We start from the raw sequence: 27,451 nt of genomic DNA on the forward strand, positions 1-27,451 counted from the left end.
TAGGACAACATCTTCATCTTATACTAGAAACATTTTTGACTAGAGTCGGTTACTGACTCCACCACCGCCGGCCATCTATATGAATGTTTCCCGTCTTCCCCGCACTGTAATCTTCTATCACGCTAGATCTCAGGTCTGATTCACAGACAGAAGTTTGTTTATAGGCTAGGAGGGCGGTAATACCCATGGAGCTTCCCAGGCTATTAACATCAGCTCACAACTGTATACTTGGCCTTTAGTGGCTATTAAAATGGAGGACCCCCCAAAAAAAGTGATATAGGGTCCTCCTATATTTAATAACCAGCAAAGGCTATGCAGACAGCTGTGTGTTGATAATGATAGCCTACGAAGGGGCCAGGAATACTGGTCCCCTCAGGCTAAAAACATCAGATCTCAGCCACTTCGGTAAAGGCACGTCTCTAAGATGCACCAATTCTGGCACTTAGGCTCTCTCTTCCTACTTGCCCTTTAGCGGTGGCAAGTGGAGTAATAGTTGGTGAGGCTGGTGTCACCTTTGTATTGTCTGGTGACATCAAGCCCCGAGGTTAGTAATGGAAAGGCGTCAATAAGACGCCCCCATTACTAACCCCATAGTCACATTGTAAGAAAACACAGACATCCAGGAAAAAATCTTTTAATTTAAAGAATGACACAGACTCCTTAAAAATCTCACTTAAACCATACTTACGACCTCGCCTAATTCCACCGAAGCCCTCAAACTCCTGTAATAAACCAAAGATAATAAAACAACAATATCCCTCACCTCTCCATTGTTCTGTCCCACGCTGTAATCCACGTCTGGGGAGAAATAGTTTCCAACCTGGACATAGTAACATAGTTATTAATGTTGAAGGAAGACTTTAAGTCCATCTTGTTCAACCCATAGCCTAACCTAACATGCCCTAACATGTTGATCCAGAGGAAGGAAAAAAAACCCATGTGGCAAACAGTAAGCTCCACATTAAGGAACAAAATTCCTTCCCGACTCCACATACGGCAATCAGACTGGTTCCCTGGATCAACACCCTATCAAGGAAACTAGTATATATAACCTGTAACATTATAATTTTCAAGAAAGGCATCCAGTCCCCTCTTAAATTTTAGTAATTAATCAGTCATTACAACATCATACGTCAGAGAGTTCCATAGTCTCACTACTCTTACAGTAAAGAATCCGCGTCTGTTATTATGATTAAGCCTTCTTTCCTCCTGACATAGAGGATGCCCCCTTGTCTCAGGTCTACGAGTAAAAAGGTCATCAGAAAGGTCTCTGTACTGTCCCCTCATATATTTATACATTAAAATAAGATCACCCCTTAGCCTTCATTTTTCCAATCGAAATAACCCCAAGTGTAATAACCTGTCTTGGTATTGCAGACCCCCCAGTCCTCACATAACCTTGGTCGGTCTTCTCTGCACCCGCTCTAGTTCAGCTATGTCTTTTTTATACACTGGAGACCAGAACTGTGCACAGTATTCTAAGTGTGGTCGCACAAGTGACTTGTATAGAGGTAAAATTATGTTCTCCTCATGAGCATCTATTCCTCTTTTAATGCATCCTATTATTTTATTTGCATTTGTAGCAACTGCTTGGCACTGGCCACTAAATGTGAGTTTATCGTCCACTCATACACCCGGGTCTTTTTCATTGACGGTTTTGCCCAGTGTTTTACAATTAAGCACATAATTATACATCTTATTTGCTCTACCCAAGTACATGACCTTACATTTATCCCCTTAAAGCTCATTTGCCATATCAGCCCAAGCTTCTAGTTTACATAAATCCTCCTGTAAAATCAAATTGTGCTCCTCTGTATTGATTACCCTGCGGAGTTTAGCGTCATCTGCCAATATTTAAATTCTACTCTGTATGTCCCCTACAAGGTCCTTAATAAATATGTTAAAAAGAAGAGGGCCCAATACTGACACCTGTGGTACCCCACTGCTAACTGTGACCCAGTCCGAGTGTGCTCCATTAATTACCACCCTTTGTTTCCTATCCCTGAACCAGCTCTTAACCCACTTGCATATATTTTCCCCTATCCCCATTATTCTAATTTTATTTATCAACCTTTTGTGTGTGGCACTGTGTCAAAAGCTTTTGAAAAGTCCAAACACACTACGTCCAATGCGTTCCCTTGGTCCAGACCAGAACTTACATCTTCATAGAAACTTCAAAATCAGATTAGTCTGGCAGGTGCCAAGATGTGACTGTACAGGCTGAGAACCACTGACGAATGAGCTGCTGCAAGCGCAGCCTCAGTGTCTAGCGGTGACATCACTGATGCTCCATTCCCAGCTGGGCTGAACTGCGGTGATCTTGGTGAGAAACCCCACTAGCACCGTGAGAAAGTCGCGCGGTACAGAGGTGGATTCACCGGGACATAGCTATAGTAGGAATTAAAACGTAACCTTTAATATATTACGAAGTAAAATGTAAAAAACAAAAAGACAGACAGTGTCACCCCAAGCAAACTTATAATGGTACTAAATAATGTAACCTATATGATAAAACATCATCATGGGTGGTACCACAATAAAGTATTGGTGAGGACAGCCGTTATAAGAATAAAGTGTGCTGTCCCACACTCACAAGATACCTCTAGTGTATAACAACCGCGCACAATCGTGCCAAGATGTCTAACCAGATGACCTTATTTATATAGGTATTAGCAGGTATCATAAACAATAATGAGAGGTAGGGAGGGGGGTAAGAGAAACAGGTGGATGTCATAAACAACAAAAATGTTTCAAATAGGAACAATCTCACCAATTCCCGGAGGTCAATGACATAAGAGGCCCACAGTTCGCTGGAGTGGAGAAATCCATACGATCAGCGTTGTCGGGAGACAATACCCTGTCAATCCCTAGGGGGGATTGAGGAAGTTCTTTCGCAAACAGAACTCCCGTGTGTGTCATGACCTTGGCATCCCAATAGATATGTTACCAGATGTGAGGCTTCTAAATAGCATTGGTGACATTGATCCCAATACTCAGGGTCTGGGACCTTTTTCGCAGCTAAAAGAAAAAAGCACCAGGATGCCACCTAACACGGGTGACCTCTCAGCGATTGATATCTTCTCAAATCTCGTTACCGCAGAATTAAGGGAGCTCTCTCATAGCCACATACAATGCGATTTTAACTGCTCAAGGCAAGAAATGGAAGCAATCAAAAGGCTTGAACAAAATACCAACATAGTTATAAAGCCCTCTGATAAAGGGGGCAATGTTGTTATACTTGGGATTAAAGACTATCAAGAAATGTGCCAAACTATTCTGGCAGATAGAACAACATATGAAATTCTTTCATTTAATCCCACAAATGAATACTGTATTGAGCTAAGAACAATTTTACAGGAGGGCTTGAATGATGGGATCATTGACAAAACGGAGTTTGATTACATCTTTCCAAAATGTCCAGTGACTGCCACATTTTACAGTCTGCCTAAGATACATAAGGGCCTACACCCTCTTAGGGGTAGGCCCATTGTGTCAGGGGTAGATAGCCTTTGCCAAAATGCAGGAATTTATCTGGATCGTATTTTGTCACCCTTCGTTTCAGCCCTGCAATCATTTGTTAAGGACACCCCAGACCTACTGCGACGAATAGAGGGCCTCACTATCGGTCCGGAGTCATCTCTTGCAAGTATTGATGTGGAGGCCCTCTATTCCTCTATTCCCCATGACAAGGGTTTAGAGGCAGTGCGGTACTTTCTCAACACCAGGGGTCAACAATACCATCAACATAACTGCTTTGTGTTAAGGCTCCTTCGGTTTTGTTTGACACGTAACTATTTTGTCTTTGATGGCAGGACCTACCACCAGCTGAGGGGGACCGCCATGGGCAGTCCCTGTGCCCCGGCCTACGCGAATCTCTTCCTCGGCTGGTGGGAGGAGTCTTTGGTCCTGGGTAGTGAACCTGAAGAAAGTGATTCGTCTCTGTATCATGTATCCGAACTGTGGACACGATACATTGACGACATTCTGATTGTCTGGCGAGGTACCAAGGACGAGTTCACCGCGTTTGTAAACTCTTTAAATCATAATGATATTGGTCTCTCCTTTACATCTGTCTTTGACACCTGTTCCTTGCCATTTCTGGACATCTTAATTACAAAGGGTGGAGGTGGAGAATTGCTTACTTCCACATATAGGAAACCTACAGCCACCAATTCACTTTTACACTGGGAAAGTCATCATCCAGCACATCTTAAAAGAGGAATCCCGAAAGGGCAATATCTTCGAATTCGGAGGAATTGTTCTGAGGACCATGTCTTTGAAACACAGTCCCAAGAATTGAGAGAGCGTTTCTTGGCAAGAGGTTACCCCCAGGCAGTCTTGAGCAAGGCATACCATGAGTCAAAGCGGAGAGACCGCAGTGAACTGCTGAATCCTTCCCTTAAAAAACAGGATGATGCCACTGTTCGTTTTATTACTACCTATGACAATGGGGCTAATCGAGTTAGGGACATTCTCAAAAGACATTGGTCCATTCTTCAAATGGACCCAGATATTTCTGAACATCTGGGGGATGTCCCTACTATTACCTATAAAAAATACAGATCATTACGGGATAGAATTGTCCATAGCCACTTTACCAACCCGTCTAGGGATACATGGCTAAAGAGTAATGTCATTGGGTGTCACAAGTGTGGGCATTGCTCGGTTTGCCAATATGTGGACACTAGAAAGTCTTTTGTCAGTAATGTAACCGGTAAGGAGTACCCCATTAAGCAGTTTATTAACTGCAGCACTAAAGGTGTGATCTATAGGGCCTCCTGTACTTGTGGCATGGAGTATATAGGTAAGACGATTAGGGAATTCAAGAAGAGAATTGGTGAACATGTGGGAGATGTTCTGCACAAAAGGGACACGTCCGTGTCTCGACACATTAACCAGTTACATAACGGACAAGTCAATAACCTACGATTCGTAGGGATTGAGAAAGTCATTATGCCAACCCGTGGAGGCAACTGGGATCAGTTGCTGTTGCAGAAGGAGTCAAAATGGATTTTTTACCTAAATACTGTTGCACCCTATGGTCTTAATGACCAAATCAATTATGGGTGCTTTCTCTAATCCTCTGTGAGGATCCTCCTGGTCCTTTTTATCTTTGGTCAAATTGTCTGTGACACATATTATGTGCCCCCCTTAAATCCCTTTTTTTTTGCACCCCTCCCCTTTTCTTTATTTGTGTAGGGATTGTCTGTTATCATTAATACCCCTTTTATATATTCCTATTTGGGGGTATGGTATATGAACAAGATTATAGTTACATATGGGAACTGTTTTGATTAGGGCGTCCCCATTCGGTACTATATGGGAACATATATGACATGTAAACATGTGGATACATATATGTATACTCATAAAATAATTTTTGCTATGTCCATCAATTGGCTTGGTGAGAGGGAGATTTGGTCGACCCTTATACTGATACAATTTTAGCACTCCAGCGTACTGTTATACTCGGCGTAGCGGCGTTTTTGTTGCTTTTGAGACTCTTACACCGATGCAATTTCGGCACTCCAGCATCTTTTTTATACATGGCGTAGCGGTGGTCTTACAGCGCTTTGAATACCTCCATTAGATGTCATGGGGTCTTTCGGGACGCACTGATGTTTTAGTTAATAGTGGCGCTTCTACGTAGGCTATAGCGTGGACTGTAGCGCCCTAGTATCCTAGCAACCAATACTTCCGCTATAACCGGAAGCTTCTCTGTCCGAGCGCTGGACGGCATCACGGTATCTTAGTAACACCAACTTCCGTTGCTACCGGAAGTTGGATAGCGCTGGTATCCTCGTGTTTTTCTTACCAGTTCCACGGTGGAAATTCCCGGTATTACTACTTTACAGGTATGTTTACCTATGGTCTAATTCACGTCTCCTCTCTGCTTATTGATGGAGCTATCAGTACCGATGTATATAATGCTTGTTCTCCTGTGTCAGTCACATGATACGTGCTGAATATGTGATTGGTTAATTATGCCCGACAGCATATTATTTAAATGAACTTGGTGACTCCCTCCGGTCTCCTCAGTATAACATGGAGGGCGGCAGGTTCTTATGTCCTTACCTTTAGCACTCGTGCACTTTATCTCCCAAGCAGGCAGTCCCCTGATGATTAAGCCTGCGAAGAAACGCGTTGGGACACACCAGTAGGGAGAGTGCAGGGCATGATTTTGTTCAGGGGTAGCTGTGGACTGCCCTTGTAAGGGCAGGAGCTGGGGTTTTGAGGTCTATTGTTAGCCCCCTAGGGATTGACAGGGTATTGTCTCCCGACAACGCTGATCGTATGGATTTCTCCACTCCAGCGAACTGTGGGCCTCTTATGTCATTGACCTCCGGGAATTGGTGAGATTGTTCCTATTTGAAACATTTTTGTTGTTTATGACATCCACCTGTTTCTCTTACCCCCCTCCCTACCTCTCATTATTGTTTATGATACCTGCTAATACCTATATAAATAAGGTCATCTGGTTAGACATCTTGGCACGATTGTGCGCGGTTGTTATACACTAGAGGTATCTTGTGAGTGTGGGACAGCACACTTTATTCTTATAACGGCTGTCCTCACCAATACTTTATTGTGGTACCACCCATGATGGTGTTTTATCATATAGGTTACATTATTTAGTACCATTATAAGTTTGCTTGGGGTGACACTGTCTGTCTTTTTGTTTTTTACATTTTACTTCGTAATATATTAAAGGTTATGTTTTAATTCCTACTATAGCTATGTTCCTATAAATTTGGTGGGATTTGTTAGTTGACTCTAACGTTATTAGAATTATACATTTGCTGTTTTTGTGTGGATTCACCGGGAGAATTATTAAAAAATACAGCGTGGGGACCACTCTATTCTTGATAACCAACCTTGCAGAAGCTGACAGTTGAGGGTTGCAGCCCCCAGCTGTGAGTTTTGCCTGGCTTGTTTTCAAAAATAGGGGAAACCCACACAGGTTTTGCTTTGATGACTGCTTTGCACACTCTTTTCATTCTCTTGATGAGCTTCAAGAGGTAGTCACCTGAAATGGTCTTCCAACAGTCTTGAAGGAGTTCCCAGAGATGCTTAGCACTTGTTTGCCCTTTTGCCTTCACTCTGCGGTCCAGCTCACCATCTTGATTGGGTTCAGGTCTGGTGACTGTGGAGGCCAGGTCATCTGGCTTAGCACCCTATCACTTTCCTTCTTGGTCAAATAGCCCTTACACAGCCTGGAGGTGTGTTTGGGGTCACTGTCCTGTTGAAAAATAAATGATGATCCAACTAAACGAAACCGGATGGAATAGCATGCCGCTGCAAGATGCTGTGGTAGACATGCTGGTTTAGTATGAATTTAATTTTGAATAAATCCCCAACATTGTCATCAGCAAAGCACCCCCACACCATCACACCTCCTCCTCCATGCTTCACGGTGGGAACCAGGTATGTAGAGTCCATCCGTTCGCCTTTTCTGCGTCGCACAAAGACACGGTGGTTGAAACCAAAGATTTCAAATTTGGACTCATCAGACCAAAGCACAGATTTCCACTGGTCTAATGTACATTCTTTGTGTTCTTTAGCCCAAACAATTCTCTTCTGCTTGTTGCCTGTCCTTAGCAGTGGTTCCCTAGCAGCTATTTTACCATGAAGGCCTGCTGCACAAAGTCTCCTCTTAACAGTTGTTGTAGAGATGTGTCTGCTGCTAGAACTCTGTGTGGCATTGACCTGGTATTATGAGCTGCTGTTAACCTGCAATTTCTGAGGCTGTTGACTCGGATACACTTATCCTCAGAAGCAGAGGTGACTCTTGGTCTTCCTTTCCTGGGGCGGTCCTCATATGAGCCAGTTTCTATGTAGCGCTTGATGGTTTTTGCAACTGCACTTGGGGACACTTTCAAAGTTTTCCCAATTTTTTGGACTGACTGACCTTCACTTCTTAAAGTAATGAAGGCTACTCGTTTTTCTTTACTTAGAATTTGTATTATGGCAAGAAAAAAGAAGCTAACAGTCTATTCAGTAGGACTATCAGCTGTGTATCCACCAGACTTCTGCACGACACAACTGATGGTCCCAACCCTATTTATAAGGCAAAAAAAAATCACATTTATTAAACCTGACAGGGCACACCTGTGAAGTGAAAACCATTTCCGGTGACTACCTCTTGAAGCTCATCAAGAGAATGCCAAGAGTGTGCAAAGCAGTAATCAAAGCAAAAGGTGGCTACTTGGAAGAACCTAGAATATAAGACATATTTTCTATTGTTTCACACTTGTTTGTTAAGTATATAATTCCACATGTGTTAATTCATAGTTTTGATGCCTTCAGTGTGAATGTACAATTTTGAAAATACAGAAAAATCTTTGAATGAGAAGGTGTGTCCAAACTTTTGGTCTGTACTAATATATATATATATATATATATATATATATATATATATATATATATATATATATATATATATATATATATATATATATATATATATATATATACACTCACTGGCCACTTTATTAGGTACACCTGTCCAACTTCTTGTTAACACTTAATTTCTAATCAGCCAATCACATGGCGGCAACTCAGTGCATTTAGGCATGTAGACATGGTCAAGACAATCTCCTGCAGTTCAAACCGAGCATCAGTATGGGGAAGAAAGGTGATTTGAGTGCCTTTGAACGTGGCATGGTTGTTGGTGCCAGAAGGGCTGGTCTGAGTATTTCAGAAACTGCTGATCTACTGGGATTTTCACGCACAACCATCTCTAGGGTTTACAGAGAATGGTCCGAAAAAGAAAAAAAATCCAGTGAGTGGCAGTTCTGTGGGCGGAAATGCCTTGTTGATGCCAGAGGTCAGAGGAGAATGGGCAGACTGGTTCGAGCTGATAGAAAGGCAACAGTGACTCAAATCGCCACCCGTTACAACCAAGGTAGGCCTAAGAGCATCTCTGAACGCACAGTGCGTCGAACTTTGAGGCAGACGGGCTACAGCAGCAGAAGACCACACCGGGTACCACTCCTTTCAGCTAAGAACAGGAAACTGAGGCTACAATTTGCACAAGCTCATCGAAATTGGACAGTAGAAGATTGGAAAAACGTTGCTTGGTCTGATGAGTCTCGATTTCTGCTGCGACATTCGGATGGTAGGGTCAGAATTTGGCGTAAACAACATGAAATCTTTGGGATGTGGTGGAACGGGAGATTCGCATCAGGGATGTGCAGCCGACAAATCTGCGGCAACTGTGTGATGCCATCATGTCAATATGGACCAAAATCTCTGAGGAATGCTTCCAGCACCTTGTTGAATCTATGCCACGAAGAATTGAGGCAGTTCTGAAGGCAAAAGGGGTCCAACCCGTTACTAGCATGGTGTACCTAATAAAGTGGCCAGTGAGTGTATATTAGCTGTACTACCCGGCTTCGCCCGGGTTAATGACTGCTGTTAGCAAAATAGAATGTGTTAACAAAAATTTATTCTGCCCACAAAAACCACAAAACAAATAGATAGAAATGTAATTATTAAAAGGCAAAAACTAAGCTAATAGAAGAATTTCACAACATATATTAGCTTTGTTATGCTGAGAATGTCTTTGTTGCCTATATTAACCAATCAGAGCTCAGATTAATTAACTGTAGCAAAATAGAAGCTGAGCTGTGATTGGTTGCTATTGGCAGCCTGATAAATCCCCAGCCAACAGGAAGCCCTCCCCTGTATTAGCTCACACATACACATAATAGACAGGTCATGTGACTGACAGCTGCCGTATTTCCTATATGGTACATTTGTTGCTCTTGTAGTTTGTCTGCTTATTAATCAGATTTTTATTTTTGAAGGACAATACCAGACTTGTGTGTGTTTTAGGGCGAGTTTCATGTGTCAAGTTGTGTGTGTTGAGTTGTGTGTGGTGACATGCATGTAGCGACTTTTGTGAGATGAGTTTTGTGTGGCGACATGCGTGTAGCAACATTTTGTGTGTCGAGTTGCATGTGACAGGTTAGTGTAGCAAGTTGTGTGCAGCAAGATTTGTGCATGGCGAGTTTTGCGCGTGGCAAGTTTTATGTGTGGTGCGTTTTGAGTATGTGCAAGTTTTGTGTGAGGCAACTTTTGCACGTGGTGCAACTTTTGTACATGTGGCAATTTTTCTGTGTGTGCAAGTTTTGCATGAGGTGAGTTTTCCATGAGGTGAGTTTTGCACGTGTGGCGAGTTTTGCGTGAACCTAGTTTTGCATATGGCAAGTTTTGCATGTAGCGAGTTTTGCGCGTGGCGAGTTTTGAGTGGTGACTTTTGTGTTTCGACTTTTATGTGGCGAGGTTGGTGTGTGTGTGGTGAAATGTGTGCTGAGGGTCGTATATGTGTTCAAGCACGTGGTAGTGTGTGGCGCATTTTGTGTTTGTGTTCATATCCCCGTGTGTGGTGAGTATCCCATGTCGGGGCCCCACCTTAGCAACTGTACGGTATATACTCTTTGGCGCCATCGCTCTCATTCTTTAAGTCCCCATTGTTCACATCTGGCAGCTGTCAATTTTCCTCCAACACTTTTCCCTTCACTTTTTCCCCATTATGTAGATAGGGGCAAAATTGTTTGGTGAATTGGAACGCGCGGGGTTAAAATTTCACCTCACAACATAGCCTATGACGCTCTCGGGGTCCAGACGTGTGACTGTGCAAAATTTTGTGGCTGTAGCTGCGAAGGTGCAGATGCCAATCCCGGACATACACACATACATACACACACACACATTCAGCTTTATATATTAGATATACCTGTGTGTCATCTCCCCTGTAAATAGTATATACCTGTGTGTCATCTCCTCTTGTATATAGTATATATCTGTATGTCATCTCCTCCTGTATTAGACCTCGTTCACACATTATTTGGTCAGTATTTTTACCTCAGTATTTGTAAGCTAAATTGGCAGCCTGATAAATCCCCAGCCAACAGTAAGCCCACCCCCTGGCAGTATATATTAGCTCACACATACACATAATAGACTGGTCATGTGACTGACAGCTGCCGGATTCCTATATTGTACATTTGTTGCTCTTGTAGTTTGTCTGCTTATTAATCAGATTTTTATTTTTGAAGGATAATACCAGACTTGTGTGTATTTTAGGGCGAGTTTCATGTGTCACGTTGTGTGTGTTGAGTTGCGTGTGGCGACATGCATGTAGCGACTTTTGTGAGATGAGTTGTGTGGCGACATGCGTGTAGCAACTTTTTGTGTCGAGTTGCATGTGACAGGTTAGTGTAGCAAGTTGTGTGCAGCAAGTTTTGCGCATGGCGAGTTTTGCGCGTGGCGAGTTTTATGTGTGGTGCCTTTTGAGTATGTGCAAGTTTTGTGTGAGGCAACTTTAGCATGTGTTGCAACTTTTGTGCATGTGGCAATTTTTCCGCATATGCAAGTTTTGCGTGTGGCGAGTTTTCCACGAGGTGAGTTTTGCACGTGTGGCGAGTTTTGCATGTGGAGAGTTTTGTGCATGGCGAGTTTAGAGCGGCGACTTTTGTGTTTCGACTTTTGTGTTTCGACTTTTATGTGGCGAGGTTGGTGTATGTGTGGTGAAATGTGCGCTGAGGGTGGTATATGTGTTCGAGCACGTGGTAGTGTGTGGCGCATTTTGTGTGTGTGTGTTCATATCCCCGTGGTGGTGTGGTGATTATCCCATGTCGGGGCCCCACCTTAGCAACTGTACAGTATATACTCTTTGGCGCCATCGCTCTCATTCTTTAAGTCCCCCTTGTTCACATCTGGCAGCTGTTAATTTGCCTCCAACACTTTTCCTTTCATTTTTTCCCCATTATGTAGATAGGGGCAAAATTGTTTGGTGAATTGGAAAGCGCGGGCTTAAAATTTCACCTCACAACATAGCTTTGACGCTCTCGGGGTCCAGACGTGTGACTGTGCAAAATTTTGTTGCTGTAGCTGCGACGGTTCAGATGCCAATCCCGGACATACACACATACATACATACATACATACACACATTCAGCTTTATATATTATATATATACATATATATATATATATATATATATATATATATATATATATATATATATGTGTGTATGTGTATATATATATATATATATATATATATATATATATATATATATATATATACATACACACACACACACTGTGTCACTGACATCTATAAGAAAAAAAACTTCCTTCTTACCCCCAATGGAGGTGGTCTTTGTTGTCCTTACTCATTCTCGGGTCTTCTACCAGAGACCTGGGAGTTTGAGGGTTCTGCGCAGGATCTTAGTTCTTCCCAGCATTGCGCTTTTCTTGACAGAGACCTCAGATATTGCTCCTGGGATCTGTTGTAGCCATCCTTCTTACTTAGGGGTCACTGCTCCAAGTGCTCCTATCACCACTGGAATCACTGTTGCCTTCACTTTCCACATCTTCTCCAGTTCTTCTTTGAGGCCCTGGTATTTCTCCATCTTCTCATATTTCTTCTTTCTGATGTTGCTGTCACTTAGCATTGCCACATCTATTATCACAGCTGTCTTCTGATCCTTGTCTACTATCACAATGTCTGGTTGGTTAGCCAATATCTGCTTATCCGTCTGGATCTTGAAGTCCCACAGGATTTTAGCCCTTTCATTCTCCACCATTTTTTTGGGGTCTCCCACCTGGACTTAGGGAGAATTAGCCCATATGCAGTGCAGATGTTCCTGTATACAATACCCGCTACTTTGGTTGTGGCGTTCAGTATATGCTACTCCTGTTTGCAATTTGCATCCTGCCACTATGCGGTTTCTGAGGTTTCTTTGCATAGTCTGCACCTTGGGTCTTGTCTTGTGTGGTAGATTACTGCTTCTATGGATCTGGTACTTAGTGCTTGCACTTGTGCCGCTATGATTAGTGCGTCTGTGCTGTCTCGGAGAACAGCTTTTTCCAGCCATTGGTAGGATTTCTCCATGTGAGCCACCTCCATTATCTGTCGATGGTACATCCAATGCAGCGGCTTGTCTTCCCATGGCGGTTCATGTTCCTGTTCTTCCTTCCAGATCTGTTCTTGTTGCTGCCTTAGGCTTTCTCTCAGCATCTCATCTTTTGGTGCCATTTTTCTGATGTATTCCTGGATGCTCCTTGTTTCATCCGTGATGGTGGCTTGGATGCTTATCAAGCCTTGACCACCATCCTTTCTGTTGGTATACAATCTTTGGGTGTTAGACTTAGGGTGGAGATCTCCATGCATTATGAGGAGCTTTCAAGTCTTCACATCTGCAGCATCCATCTCTTCTTTTGGCCAGCACACTATGCCAGCAGGGTATCTGATAACTAGCAGGGCATATATATTGATGGCGCGGATTTATTCTTCCCCTTGAGCTGGCTCTTCAGGATCTGTCTTACCCTTTGATAGTATTTGGATGTTGCTGCTTTCCTTGCATCCTCCTCATGGTTACCGTATCCTTGTGGGATGCCAATGTACTTGTAGCATGTCTGTACATCTGCTATGTGCCCTGCTGGTAATTCCACTCCATTAGTCTTGACTACCTTGCCTCTCTATTATCAACCGGCCGCACTTCTCCAGTCCGAAGGACATCCCAATGTCTTCACTGTAGATCCTTGTCAGGTGGATCAGTGAATTGATGTGTCGTTCGTTTTTCGCATACAGCTTGATGTCATCCATGTAGAGGAGGTGGCTGATGGTGCTTCCACTCTTGAACTTGCATCCATAGCCAGACTCTGTAATTATCTGATTGAGGGGGTTCAAGCCTATGCAGAACAGCAATGGGGACAGTGCATCACCTAGGTATATGCCGCATTTGATGGTCACTTGTGCTAGTTATCTTGAGTTGACTTCCAATGTTGTTCTCCATAGCCCCATTGAGTTTCTGAGGAAGGTTCTTAATTTCCTGTTGAAATTGTACAGAGCCAAGCATTCATAGATCCATGTGTGCGGCACTGAGTCATAGGCTTTCCTGTAGTCAATCCAGGCTGTGCTGAGATTGATCAACCAGAAAAAATAGGAGTGTTAGGTCCATGAATATCATAAAACATGTAAATTTTAGTGCCCATCACATAGTAACATGATAAATAAATCACAATTTAAGAAAAACATACAGATAGAGAGGGATCATATATTAATCGGCCAAAGGTGTCTCAGCATAAATATAAAAAACAATAAAGTGCCAAGTGTTATTATTATCAAGGGAAGCAAAAATAGCACACAAGAGCTTGTTCAGTCAATCAAGTATATATTTGCTAAGTAGCAAGCTCTCCATACACATCAAAGCCTAATTATGCTTACTGTTCTGTCTCCGCCATCAAATTTTTTACCTCCGATTACCTGTTTGCATAATTTGCAGGTTTCTCAGTTTTCTAGTATACAGTTATTGATATATTCATACCTTTATTTATCTGTAGTGCTTTGGCTCCCTCTAGCGGTCAGAGTCATGTTGACAGTTCTATTTTCTGTTTTTGTATTTTCCATGTCTGATTCTCCTCCCCCTTTGCAATGCATTATGGTAGCTCAGCTTCCATCTCCCTCCATTTTCTCTTCACTTCCTTCAGTCTGCTTTCAAGGAAAGATGCTTGTACTTCATCCCCCTTGCGATTGCATTGCCGGTATGTCTTTATGTTTTCTCTAGATAATTCCTGCTCTACTGTATATTAGCCTAGCCTAGCCAGTTGTACTCCTAGTTCAGTTACTAGCTTTCTAAATGTTATGCATAATGTACATCATGTGTAGTATGTATTTCTTCTATACCATGCACTGATTCTATGTATATCATTGTTTACAATTTCACCGCATCAATATACCACTACGTTTAATAAAGCACTGACTCAACCACAGTCTCCTTATTGGACTCCGGTATAGCGGTTTAGCTGCCTGTATAGCTACGTGAGCCTGCCTTAGTTAGTGAGGACTGAACACTTACCCATTATGTGTTTAAAGCCGGACCCATGCCACGCCGCCACCGACCTGCGTTTCACTTCTCTTTTTCAAGGTGCGGTGGTGTAATGTATGTGGGCCAGTTTAAATACCATTTTGAGCCAGGTACCAGTATCGGCGGCGCATGTTTCCGGAAGTACTTGCCGGAACTTGCATCACTTCGGGCAGGGTAGGACGATACCGAGTGTCACCGCGATCGTCGCACTGACATCACTGAAACGCAAGTGTCATCTACCAGCGCCATCGGTGACGCTCCGGATCAGAGTAACAGGAGACATGCGCACAACAGGACCTGACCATATATGAAGAAAGGAGATAGAAACCATAGGGCAAACCACCATGATTGGAGAAAGGAGATGTATGGATGATACCCTAATATAACTAAGATTAAAAGAGAACTATATATATTGTGGGCAAATGTGAACAGTATAAATATATATACACATATATTATAGTGACTAAGTATAAATGACGACATATATAAAAACTTTTTTTTATAGTCCACAATCAGAACAATAAATGTGAATATGTGTCCATTACCTAGAAATTAACATATATACTTATCCCAATACATCATAGTTATTACATAAATAGTGACTCTTAAAAAAAAATATAAAAAGTGTAAAACAGATAATATCAATCTGTTTAAACATAAAATAATATAACATAAATGTGGATCCACTTCATCTTTCATAATTCCAATCCATAGATAGAAAACAGTATGGATAAGGTTTCAAAACAACTTTTTGGCCCCAGATAACTTTGCCAGTTCACACATCAAGATGGTCACATTCATCAAAAAAAGAGACTAAAAGAAATAATATATATATATATATATATATATATATATATATATATATATATATATATATATATATATATATATACACATATACATATATATATATTTATTTATTTATTTATTTATTTTTTTACCTATAAAAAATGACAAAGATCAAAACAAAACACAAAAAGGTTAAAAACAAGTCAGAGATTTTATGCTCATTACTCTATATAAATGAACTGAAACTCAACTGCTCATTGAGACCTGTCGGTGCCACAGTATTTAATACCGTGATCCATCGACATTCCCTTTAAGCCAAAATACGCTTGGTGTCACCCCCCCCCCCCCAATTCCTGCGTGGATTTGATCAATACCACAGGCTTTCAAACCGTTTGGATTGCATTTAAGTTTGAGGCGGAAATGTTTAGGAATTGGTTTCAACCGATTAACATCCTCCACGTCACGTGCGGCCATGATGTCCCTCACATGTTCGTGTATACAGATACGCAATTCTCGTGATGTTAAGCCAATGTAAATCAATTTACAGGGACTTTCTCCATTCTGTTGACATTGTACAGAGCCAAGCATTCAGAGATCCATGTGTGTGGCATTGAGTCATAAGCTTTCCTGTAGTCAATCCAGGCTATGCGGAGATTGGTCTGTCTGGATCGTGAGTCTTCAGCGACTGCTCCATCTAATAGGAGCTGGTGATTAGAGCCTCTGGTGTCAGTCCCAATGCCTTTCTAAGCTGGATTCATGTACTGGTTCATATGGTTCTGTAGCTTGGTGGCTATGATGCCTGACAGAAGTTTACATGTTGTTGTAAGGCAGGTTATTTAGCGGTAGTTGGATGGAACTGTTCCTTTGTGAGGATCCTTCATGATCAGCACTGTTCTTCCATGTGTTAGCCAAGCTGGGTGGTGGCCTGCCTTTATCAGATGGTTAATCTGCTTTGCCATGCATTCATGTACCACTGTGAATTTCTTTAGCCAGTAGGTGAGGATCATGTCTGGGCCAGGTGCTGTCCAGCTCTTCATGTTCTTGACCCGCTGTTGGATGTCTGCTTCTGTAATGGTGACTGGTTCTTGCTCTAGGTGGTTGCTGTGTTTCATTCTCAGATATTGCAGCCACATTGCACTGCTGTTTTTTTTTTTACACTTTAGATGGTTCTTTGGAGAACAGGGCATTTATCTTCTTGGCCTCAGCTTCTCTAATGTACCTCCATAGTCTTGCCACAAGTGCTGTGAGCCTTTGTTCAGCAGTCTCTTCAGTTGGGGTCAGGCCTTTGTACTTGTCCAGCTTGGTCTTATTCTTGATATTTACACACGTCTGTATTTCTTATAGTTGGCTGACTTCCCTTCGTGGCACCTTGATCTTTGTCTACAGTCTTATTTTCCAAAGGGAGCACATACTTCTGTTGTTCTTGCTGGTTGTATAGCCAAGCATTTCCATGATTACTGAGGCAGTAGCATAGATCAGGTTATTAGTTTGAGTAATGTTGGTGGTAAGTATTGATGCAAGTGCTGCTCTATTGGCATCTTTTAGCATACTGTCTGGTGGTGTTTCTTTGCTGAGCCTTGGTAGTCGATAAATTAATACCATCAATACCAGTTATCTAAGATCTTCTGTTTCAGACCAGCTGCAGTGTTCTCTAGTTGCAGGGTTGGATCAGGATCTTCAGCGGGTTGCATATGTTGTTCTTCCAGGTCTACATGTGGGGTGGATCTGCAGTGCAGTTTATCCATCTCAAGTTGTGATAATGGTTTTCTCTTTATGATATTGAAACGTTTGGTGACTAGTTGTTTCTCAGTTAGTGGACATGCAGATCTTGTGTCCATCCAGAGTTTCTTCGTACTCTTCATATATCCTCTCCCATTTGGACTGCTGTTATAGTAACATTTCGCACAGATCCAGGTTCTCTTGCCTTGTCCATGCATGGTTTGGTCCAGTAGCCCATTTATCATAAGATTGTCGTGGTTCCTCGACATCTTGTTAATCCAGGAGACGTCTGAGCCGGCATGACTCTCTTTGCTCATGACACTCTCATGTTTATTGAGGTAGGCACCATAGTGTTATGGACCATTACTGGTATATTATGTCCAACAGGGCAGAGCCAGGGATTGAACCTCAGTCTCCCACATTGGTGGCTGTGATTTTACTAAACGTGGCACATGTATTGCCGGCTTCCATTACATCTTTTACCGAATGTTACCGACTTTTTCCGATCTTAACAAAAATGCTCGTGTTACCGATCATGAATTCGAGTGTACCATATTCGTGCTGAATTTATGTTTGGCAATCGTTTTACGAACATATTCGCTCATCTCTAATTATGGCCACCACAACCTGCCACACAAAATAAAAAACCCCACTCAGTATGGAGGCATTTACAGTCCACCACAACCCCAGTATAATGGCCCCTAGGAGCCACACATTCAGTATGAGAGTCCCAACAGCTCTTCTCTTAATATGATGCCCCCACAATGCTGATATTTGAAAAAAAAAAAACACTCTACTCAGCCAACCCAGTTCCTGAGGTGCGCTGCTCTGGTCTGTGCGGTGTGAGTCCTGAGGCTCCATACTACAGGTGTGATGTAGTGACATTATTGTGACTGCAGTGCACGGAGTCTCAGACTCAGAAGTGAAGGCTGAATGGTGGATCAGGAGCTTCTGATTCCCTGATTCACTAATCTATTCAGCTGTATCACCATCATGAGAATGTGGATATCACTGAAATTGTGAAGATGGGAAGGAAAGGGTGACCAATACCACACCTCACCGAGCCCTGTCAATTCATAGGCATCATAGCAACAGAGTTTTGGATGATACACTCCTGCCTATCCAACTATCGTATGGTAAATATCTCATAGATCCTGGGTTCATTAGTATCTGCACCAAGAATGAGGCTAAGTGAGTATTTATTAATTAACTGTCGGAGGTAGTCAGTGAGGTGGATGGTACCATATTGTGCATGTAGGGGGAAGTACTGTGGGGACATTACAAAGTGGGGGGATGGCAGTACTGTGGGGACATTATACTGTCTGTGGGGGGATGTCAGTCCCGTGGAAACATTGTCCTGTTCATGTGGGAAGCCACAATTGTGGGAAGAAAATACTGTGTGTGGGGGTATAGCTTAACTGTGAGAACATTACACTGTGTGTGGGGGATGGCGATTCTATGAGAACATTATACTGTGTGTGGGGGTATAGCGGTACTGTGAGAACATTATACTGTATGTGGGGGTATGGCGGCACTATGAGAAGATTATACTGTGGGTGGGGGGATGGAGGTACAGTAGGAACATTATACTGTGTGGTGGGATGGCGGTAATGTGAGAAGATAATTATGTGTGGGGATATAGAGGTACTGTAGGAACTTTATACTGTGTTTGGGGGTATGGCGGTACTACGAAAAGATTATACTGTGTGTGGTGAGATGGAGGTACTGTAGGAACATTATACTGTGTGTGGTGGTATGGCAGTACTACGAGAAGATTATACTGTGTGGGGGGTATGGCAGTACTGTATGAACATACTGTGTGGGGGTATGGCGGTACTGTGAGAACATTATACTGTATGTGGTGGGATGGAGGTACTGTATGAACATTATACTGCGTGTGGGTATGGCGGTACTATGAGAACATTATACTGTGTGTGTGGGAGTATGGCGGTACTGTGAAAATACCTTTTTTACGAGAGATGCCAGTACTGTGGAAACATTATACTGTGTGAGCGGCATCATATATATTGCGTAAGGGGTGTAAAAAGGAGAGTCATAGAAAAGACTCCTCAGGGCTGTGCTGCATTTGTACAAAAAGACTGCTATCTGCCGTCCAGGCGGGACCATGGGAAATCAATGGGAAGAGGGAGGGTGTCAGGAAGGAAGAGTCTAGATGGTACACCTGGTCAGGAGACCTTGATGACACAGATTACTGATATTATAAAGGCCAGAGCCCCAAAGGCAGAACAGATTTGGCACCAAGCAAAGGAAAGGGGTGCGGGGAGGAATCTGAGGTACCAGCTCATGGTAAAGTGCCCGAGGCAGCTGGTTGTGGGGCAGAACCCTGCTTACAGGGGCATAATGGGGGCATTACACTGTGTGGGGCCAAGAAAGGGGCCCTGTACTAGGAGAACAATCCGCTCCCTCACTTCCTGTCCTCCATAGTTGGGTCGTATGTATCTATTACAGGAAACAGAACAAAAACGTTATGATTCTTATAAAGTGGCAACAACAACATCAAAAGAGTCTTAGTGCAGAAGGGGTTAATGTCCCCGCGCTCAGTAATGGGGAATCTCCAGCACCTACCTCCACCTGCAGAGCCGCACTCCACATATATGGCTGCTCTGTGCGCACAGGACCTGTGATGAGGTCACAGGAGGGGAGGAGTCAGGGGTCACATGATCAGGGGCCTCAGGGAATGATATCCGCAGTGAAGACCCTACATGGAAACTTCTCCTCAGTCAGTGACATTCCCGCCATTATTCCCCCTCACTACTGGCACAATTACCTCACGCCGCCTTTTCTGCACAGTGTTATGTGTGGGATGTAACGTGTGATTTCTCTGGAGACAAATAGACCCCACACATGAGGGAATTATTACCAGTTACCGGACGTCTAGTATATGGCGACATATGACTGTGCTATCGCCTCCACACCAGGAGCTAAAATGCCGAAATCTCGCTTATTTAACCCTTTCCAGTGTCCGGCTAAGGGTCATATACGGCCATGCACCTCTCCAGTCGCTGTGGGGGTTTTTTTGTAAAAGGATGGAGGGCTGCGTCCATGCTTGGACCAGAGAGATTAATAAAATCACAGCTCACCTTCCCTATCCTTTACCCCTTATACCTGACCTGTTTAGCCAATTATCTGGAGATAAATGGTTTTACAGACTGAACGCGAGAGGGGCATATAACCTTATACGTATACGCCATGGTGACGGATGGAAGACCGCACACAATACACCAGAGGGGCAGATTGAACATTTGCTGCTGCCATTCGGGTTAACCAATGCTCCGGCAGTCTTTGAAAATGTGATTAATTATATGTTTTTCTCACTGATCAGTAGATTTGTGGTAATTTTCCTGGATGATATATTGAGTTACTCACGAACTCTGGAGGAGCATGGTGAGCATGTCAGACAGGTTCTCCAGGTTCTACGTGACAACTATTTATTTGCTAACCTGGAGAAATGGCAATTTGTGGTACAGCAGGTCCAGGTCTCAGGACATTTGGCTTCTGCATTGGGCTTTCGGATAGACCCCGTTAAGGTCCAAGCAGTCCTTGATTGCTTTTAACCAAGTAACCTGAAAGCGTTAGGGTATGTGTCCACGGTCAGGTTTGCTTCAGGCTTTGGTCAGGATTTTATGCAAGTAAAATCCTGACCAAAAATGCACCTGAGGTCACTGGCAGGTCACCTGCGGTGTTCCTGCATGTTTTGCTCATTGTAGCAACATGCTGCGTTCTGAAAAAACGCACCGCATGTGCATTTTCGCGGGAAAAACGCATGCGTTTTTTACTGCACAGTGGAGATGGGATTTCATTAAATCCCCTCCACTATGCTGTAACATCTGGACGCTGAGTTTTTGACGCTGCGGCTCAGCACTGCGTCAAAAACGCAGAGTTTCCTGAACGTGGACACATACCCTTACAGAGATTTCTTGTAGTTGAGATACTGAGGAACAAACAAGCGAAAAATAGGGTCTTACCTGCTAAGAAGATATAGTGAAAATGGAGGAATATTACACTCACCTGATAGAGTGGCACCTTAGCAACATGTTCAATGCATAAATCAGCTGCTGCAGGACACGGGGCCAAAGACCGAGCAGAATAGTTGATCCGGGTACAATGTGTCTGTACCTGCACTGCTGATGAAGACTATCAGATATGGAGATTTCCTTAAAAACATTTATTCAAATAGGTTTTCAAAGTCAACGCATTTCAAAGTCACGCAGGACCTCTTCCTCAGGACAAAACCTGATAGCGGATAAACATGTCAAGCTTGGAAAGTTTTATATGCTGTCTTTTTGAAAACAAAAAACACGATATGTCAAAGTTCATGAGAAAGTCCGTCAAACAAAGATAAATTATGGTTCAAGAAAAAAAAAACATTTACATACATTAATTATATTAAAAAGTACTTATGAATTAAGTGAGGTCACCTAAAAGAATGAATAAACATGTATGTGATATGAATGAGAAAGTTCTTGCCATTATATAAATCATTTATAAATGGTGTTATTGAGTTGTGTCAGTAGTTTCCTATATGAGATGTGACCTGGTGTTCTGTAAGTTTCTGAAGTCACAGGTATAGTGGTGTAGAGCTGGGCACCACTACTGAACTTGATGGATCAGCATTGGACTGAAAAAATAGGGATTATTGGAAAAGAATCCATTGAACCAGAAGACGAATACGTAACCAAATGGTTAATAAGTAATAAGAATGAATGTCAGCCTAGGGTGTTACATAGTGAGAAATGGAAGTGCTGACAAACCAAGAATGTGATTGAATCTTGTATGTGACGGCTGTCTATTAGAAGAGCGCGTGTTGTTCCTGATCGCGGCTGTTCTGGTAACAGGAGACATAAACCTAGTGAGCATGTATCGGGGTCAGCTACTATGGTGGAAGCTGATAGAATGTTTAGTGAATGGGAGTGAGGGACAATGAGGAGGTGTTGTAGATGAGGTGAATAATGCGATACAAAGAGCGTCGGCTGATCACTCAGGCTACAGAATGGAGGATCCATTGGAGGAGCGCTCTGGATGCCAGAGACAACGAAAAAACTGGGGAAACGAACTACACTAGTGATGAGTGAGCATACTCGGTAATGCTCGTTAGTCGCCCGAGCATCGCTGTACTCGGTGAGCACCGAGCATTTCCGGATTTGCTCGGTGGTAGTTCAGGTCCCCGTCCTGCATGTTTGGTGCTCTTTAGAGAGCCAATAAACATGCAGGGATTGTCTGCCACGCACTGTAATGCCGCAGCCATCTTTGTTGTGGCATTACAGTGATTAATCACAAATAAAGAAAAAACGGCTAAAAAGCCGCAGCCAGCTCACCAACCAGACCGAAGGCACGTAGCAACGGAGTCCGTCCTGACCCAGACGTAGAACACCAGCAGCAAGTCCAAAACATGTAGATACTCCAGCTTTGATAAAATTGGTAAAGTCTTTATTAATCCAAAGTGGATAAAATATGATCCTTACAAACAGTGGACCACATAGGTGCTATATGAAGAAATCTTAGCAACACGTTTCGACCTTAACGGTCTTACTCATGCTTAAGTCAAAGCAGGAATGACATTACATATATAAAGCTCATGGTTTAAGACCCGCCTCTTAAAAGTCACATGATCTACCTTATAGGTCCTGCAGATATCCAAACTTAACTTATAATGCAAAGAAATACATAAAATCATACATATATATAAAATAGAAACAAATAATAACTATACATAGTTAGTAATGGTATAAAATTTCGTTTCTTTTATTTAATCCTAATGGGAAGCGAGTGTTTAAGTTATATATCCAAAAAGCCTCTCGCGTAAGTATGCGTCTTTTCATATCTCCCCCCCGTTTAGGAAAATGTATTTTTACAGTGATTGGCTGGCCCCACAGCATCATCAGGTCTATAAGAGACCTGGTGCCGCCCTGCTCCGGATTCAGACAGTGTAGCGAGAGCTTCTGCCAAGATAGGGTCAGATGTGGGGGGTTTTCAGTTAGTGAGAGTCTACCATCATAGAATCCACAAATCCAGCTAAACCAACAGTCCTTCTAAGGACTAATTACGGAGTATATAGATTGCAGTGCTAGTTAGGCAGGGGAGTGTATGTGGGTATATAGATATCAGTGCAAGGTATGCAGGCACTGTATGTGGGTATATAGATATCATTGCATACATCAAGAGGGTCCATTCCATTACTGTCTGCTGCTGCCTATTACATATGTACATAGCCTCAGGTATAAGTGGCCAGGAATAATTTTTTTGTATCTTAATCCTGATTATTTTATTCCAAAGCAATCCAGATCCCCTTTTTTTTCCCCATTTGCTTGTTGACACTGGAGACTACAGCCAGATCCTTTTCATAGTTCAGCGTAAAAATCCAGCTATTTTATATGGGTTTGCCTGTCCCTGCGATCACATCTGAGTGCGCAGAAAATTCTGCTGTTTTTTGTGGTACTGCAACATTTTTTTGGAGTGTCTTATCCAATTTATTGACACCATTTTGCTGGCCAAAAAAATTTAGCTGCAAAAAAAAAAATTTAACAACAGGGCAGATATTTTCAGCTGAGTTTTGTACAGCACACGGATCGCATATCATTGCGGTAAAAATTGTGCCACTTCAGGGCTCCATAGAATTTTTTTGTTCTGCCATTGCAACTTATTGTCACAATTTTGCTGGGCAAAAAAAAAAATACAGGCCTGATATTTTACAGTGTGGTGTCTCCATGACACGCCTCATCTATCTGTGGGCTACAAACTGTGGCATTTGAGGCCTCCATTGAACTGTTTTTGCTCTGTGTTACCCTAGTTATTGACACCAGTTTGCTAAAAATAATTTGTTACCTACAGGGCAGATATTTTAACCTGTGGTTTTCCCGCACATGGATCACATATAAGTTCACTCCAAATTCAGCCATTTGTAGTGAGCGTGGAAAATACTGTAGTCCATTTAAAATGGGCAAGACGCGTGGCAAGGGATGGGGAAGTGGACGTGATGGTGATGGTGCATTCAGAGGTCGAGGCCGTGGGCAAGATGAAAGTGGGTCACAACAAACACCCACATTTGCTGGCTCGACCTTCCTGTCCCAATTACTAGGGCACTGCAGCAGGACAGCCATATTGAAGCCAGAGCAGTGTGAGAAGGTTGTTGGTTAGATAGTGGATAATAGAAAATAGCAAAAAATGGGAACCTAAAACATCACATTTAATAAGACTATTAAAATGACATGGAACAACAACCAAAATCAAACCTGTATTTAGCAAAAACTAACCAGATAGGAAGCTGATTATAAGCCTAGAGACCACTAGCTAATATAGGCAGGCTTCCCTGCTCCCTTAACTTGAAGCAGTCACTAAACTGATAGACATTTATAGTCAAGCAGAGAAAAGAAACAAGGTACATAGATCCAAAAGAATAATACCACCACTGCCAGTAATATTGTCAACATAACCAAATTTTTACACATTAGGAAAATCAGTGCCACTGATAATCATATATATATATTATGTTAACAAAGAAAAGATAGGGGGTACATGAATAATTGGAACAATCTTACCAAACGATGGGGATACCTCATGGAGAATGGACCCTCCTATTACAGAACAGGAATCCGTAAGTTTGATACAAGCTTTCTCAAACCATTCCTATATAAGACCACCTCCCTACACGTTTCATCCCGGGGGGACTAATCAGGGGATAGGTCAGTCAAGTGGTAGTCTAAATGATGGAGCGCTCCGCCATCGCTGGCCTCTATATGGAGCCTCTCACAAGAAGGATTCCACAAAAATGTCTCTTAAAGAACTCATATCAAAGAAAATGCCCGCACATCAACTTCCTGTTTGTCCACAACCAATCATATCTGCGCGTCAACCAGGTGCCCAGTAGTCAAACTAACCTCATTGGTAGCTCAGAGGATTGAGTCCATGAACCGCACGTCATCCAGCGTGGCCGCACGCCAAGACAGTTAAAAAGAGCGCGCCTGGGGAGTATGGACTCATCCAGTCCATGAGACGCAAGGAGTGGAACCCATAAAAGGATGCAGATCACCTGTTTCCTGTACGCTTATCACTCAGTGCGCATGCGTGATCCGCAAAGAGGTAAGGCATCAATTAACTAGTGAAACTGCAACATATTATAGGAATCTCAATGCGCCAACTATGTTATCAAACTAAATTTCGTCCCAGCATGTAAATTATATATATAAAAAAGCATTATATTAGATGGTGCTGTATGTTACCATAATTATTAAATAACACTGGACGTAAATGAGGGGCATTTAATAATTGTGTCATAAACAATCACATTCTGCCACACATTAGGGAAACGAGTAAAACGAGTAACAAAATGAGAAATTACTGAATAACATATTCAGTATATTAAAGGAGTTTGGGTTGGCCTCACATATTACCACATGGACAAGTCCTCCAGTGAGTGTGAGCCACTGCCGCAGAGTGGGGGCGCCACTGCGCAGGTCTAAGGTTACAACCTCCGCTGCCAGGTAGGGTGTATTTAGTATAGGGGAAGGTGTTAAGGTATTACATATGGTTTTTTACTCCCCCTTCCTTTTCCATTCATAGTGGCGGTGTGATTCACTCCTGTTGGTGCTGGTGCCCAACTTGCTGTAATTAATCGAAGGTGCCACCAGTTTTCTTGTATTTTGGTGAAATTAAGCTTAAAATAGTAATTAAAATGTATTCATGCAATGTTTGCACTGTTTGCAAACATTTCTATATGAAAAATCTACTATATAATTGTCTAAGGGTCACTTCCGTCTGTCCTTCTGAATGTAACGGTTATTCGTTCGCTGATTGGTCTCGCCAGCAGCCTGTCATGGCTGCCGCGACCAATCAGCGACGTGCACAGTCCGGAAGAAAATGGCCGCTCCTTACTCCCCGCACTCACTGCCCGGCGCCCGCATCCTCCCCTCCGCTCACCCCTCACACAGGGTTAATGCCGGTGGTAACGGACCGCGTTATGCCGCGGGTAACGCACTCCGTTACCGCTGCTATTAACCCTGTGTGACCAAGTTTTTTTACTATTGACGCAGCCTATGCAGCGCTGATAGTAAAAACATCTAATGTTAAAAATAATTAAAAAAATAAAAAACTATTATATACTCACCTACGTCGCCTTTCACGCTCCTCGCTATGCAACCGGCACGTTCCGGTGGCACAGATGGTCTGGCAGAAGGACCTGCCATGACGTCATGGTCATGTGACCACGACGTCATCACAAGTCCTGCGCGCCTGCGCGGAAAGGACCTGCCGTGACGTCACGGTCATGTGACCGCGACGTCATCACAAGTCCTGCGTGCCTGTGCAGAAAGGACCTGCCGTGACGTCACGGTCATGTGACTGCGACGTCATGACAGGTCCTGCACGACAAGGACCTGCCGTGACGTCACGGTCATGTGACCAAGTCACGGTCACGTGACCGCGACGTCATCACACCCTGGGACCGGGAGATGCCGCCTGCACCCCAAACAGGCGACAGAGCTACAACACGCCTGCGGAAGGTGATTATATGTTTATTTTTTATTTTTTTAACCTGTGTCATACGTGGATGGGCAATATGCTACATAGCTGGGCAATATACTACCTGTGTCATACGTGGCTGGGCAATGTACTACATAGCTGGGCAATATACTACATGGGCTGTGCAATATACTACGTGGCTCTGTGCTGTATACTACGTCACTGGGCAATATACTACGTCACTGGGCAATATACTACGCAACTGGGCAATATACTATGTGGCTCTGCTGTATACTACGTCACTGGGCATTATACAATGTAACTGGGCAATATACAATGTAACTAGGCAATATACTATGTGGCTGGGCAATATACTACGTGGCTGGGCATTATACTACATCACTGGGCAATATACTACGTCACTGGGCAATATACTACGTGGCTGGGCAATATACTACATGGGCTGTGCAATATACTACGTGGCTCTGTGCTGTATACTACGTCACTGGGCAATATACTACGTCACTGGGCAATATACTATGTAACTGGGCAATATACTATGTGGCTCTGCTGTATACTACGTCACTG

General features: G+C 42.9%; 1 protein-coding gene across 3 annotated transcripts in view; it reads right to left on the reverse strand.

Annotated features, from left to right (window-relative positions):
* Positions 1–20,015, reverse strand: part of LOC143766522 (uncharacterized) — a 59,830-nt gene extending 39,815 nt beyond the window's left edge. Inside the window, exon 1 of one of the 3 annotated variants that reach the window (XM_077254274.1) lies at positions 19,976–20,015. In XM_077254274.1, coding sequence (XP_077110389.1) covers positions 19,976–20,002 — 27 coding nt within the window. In that variant the 5' untranslated portion in view covers positions 20,003–20,015. Of the gene's footprint in view, positions 1–12,153; positions 12,233–19,975 lie in introns of those variants that run through there. The other 2 variants (XM_077254276.1, XM_077254277.1) reach the window with 2 other exon arrangements.
* Between the last annotated feature and the right edge of the window lie 7,436 nt (positions 20,016–27,451).

Source organism: Ranitomeya variabilis, chromosome 4, assembly GCF_051348905.1.
Source record: "Ranitomeya variabilis isolate aRanVar5 chromosome 4, aRanVar5.hap1, whole genome shotgun sequence".
In the NCBI taxonomy this organism is placed as follows: Eukaryota; Metazoa; Chordata; class Amphibia; order Anura; family Dendrobatidae; genus Ranitomeya; species Ranitomeya variabilis.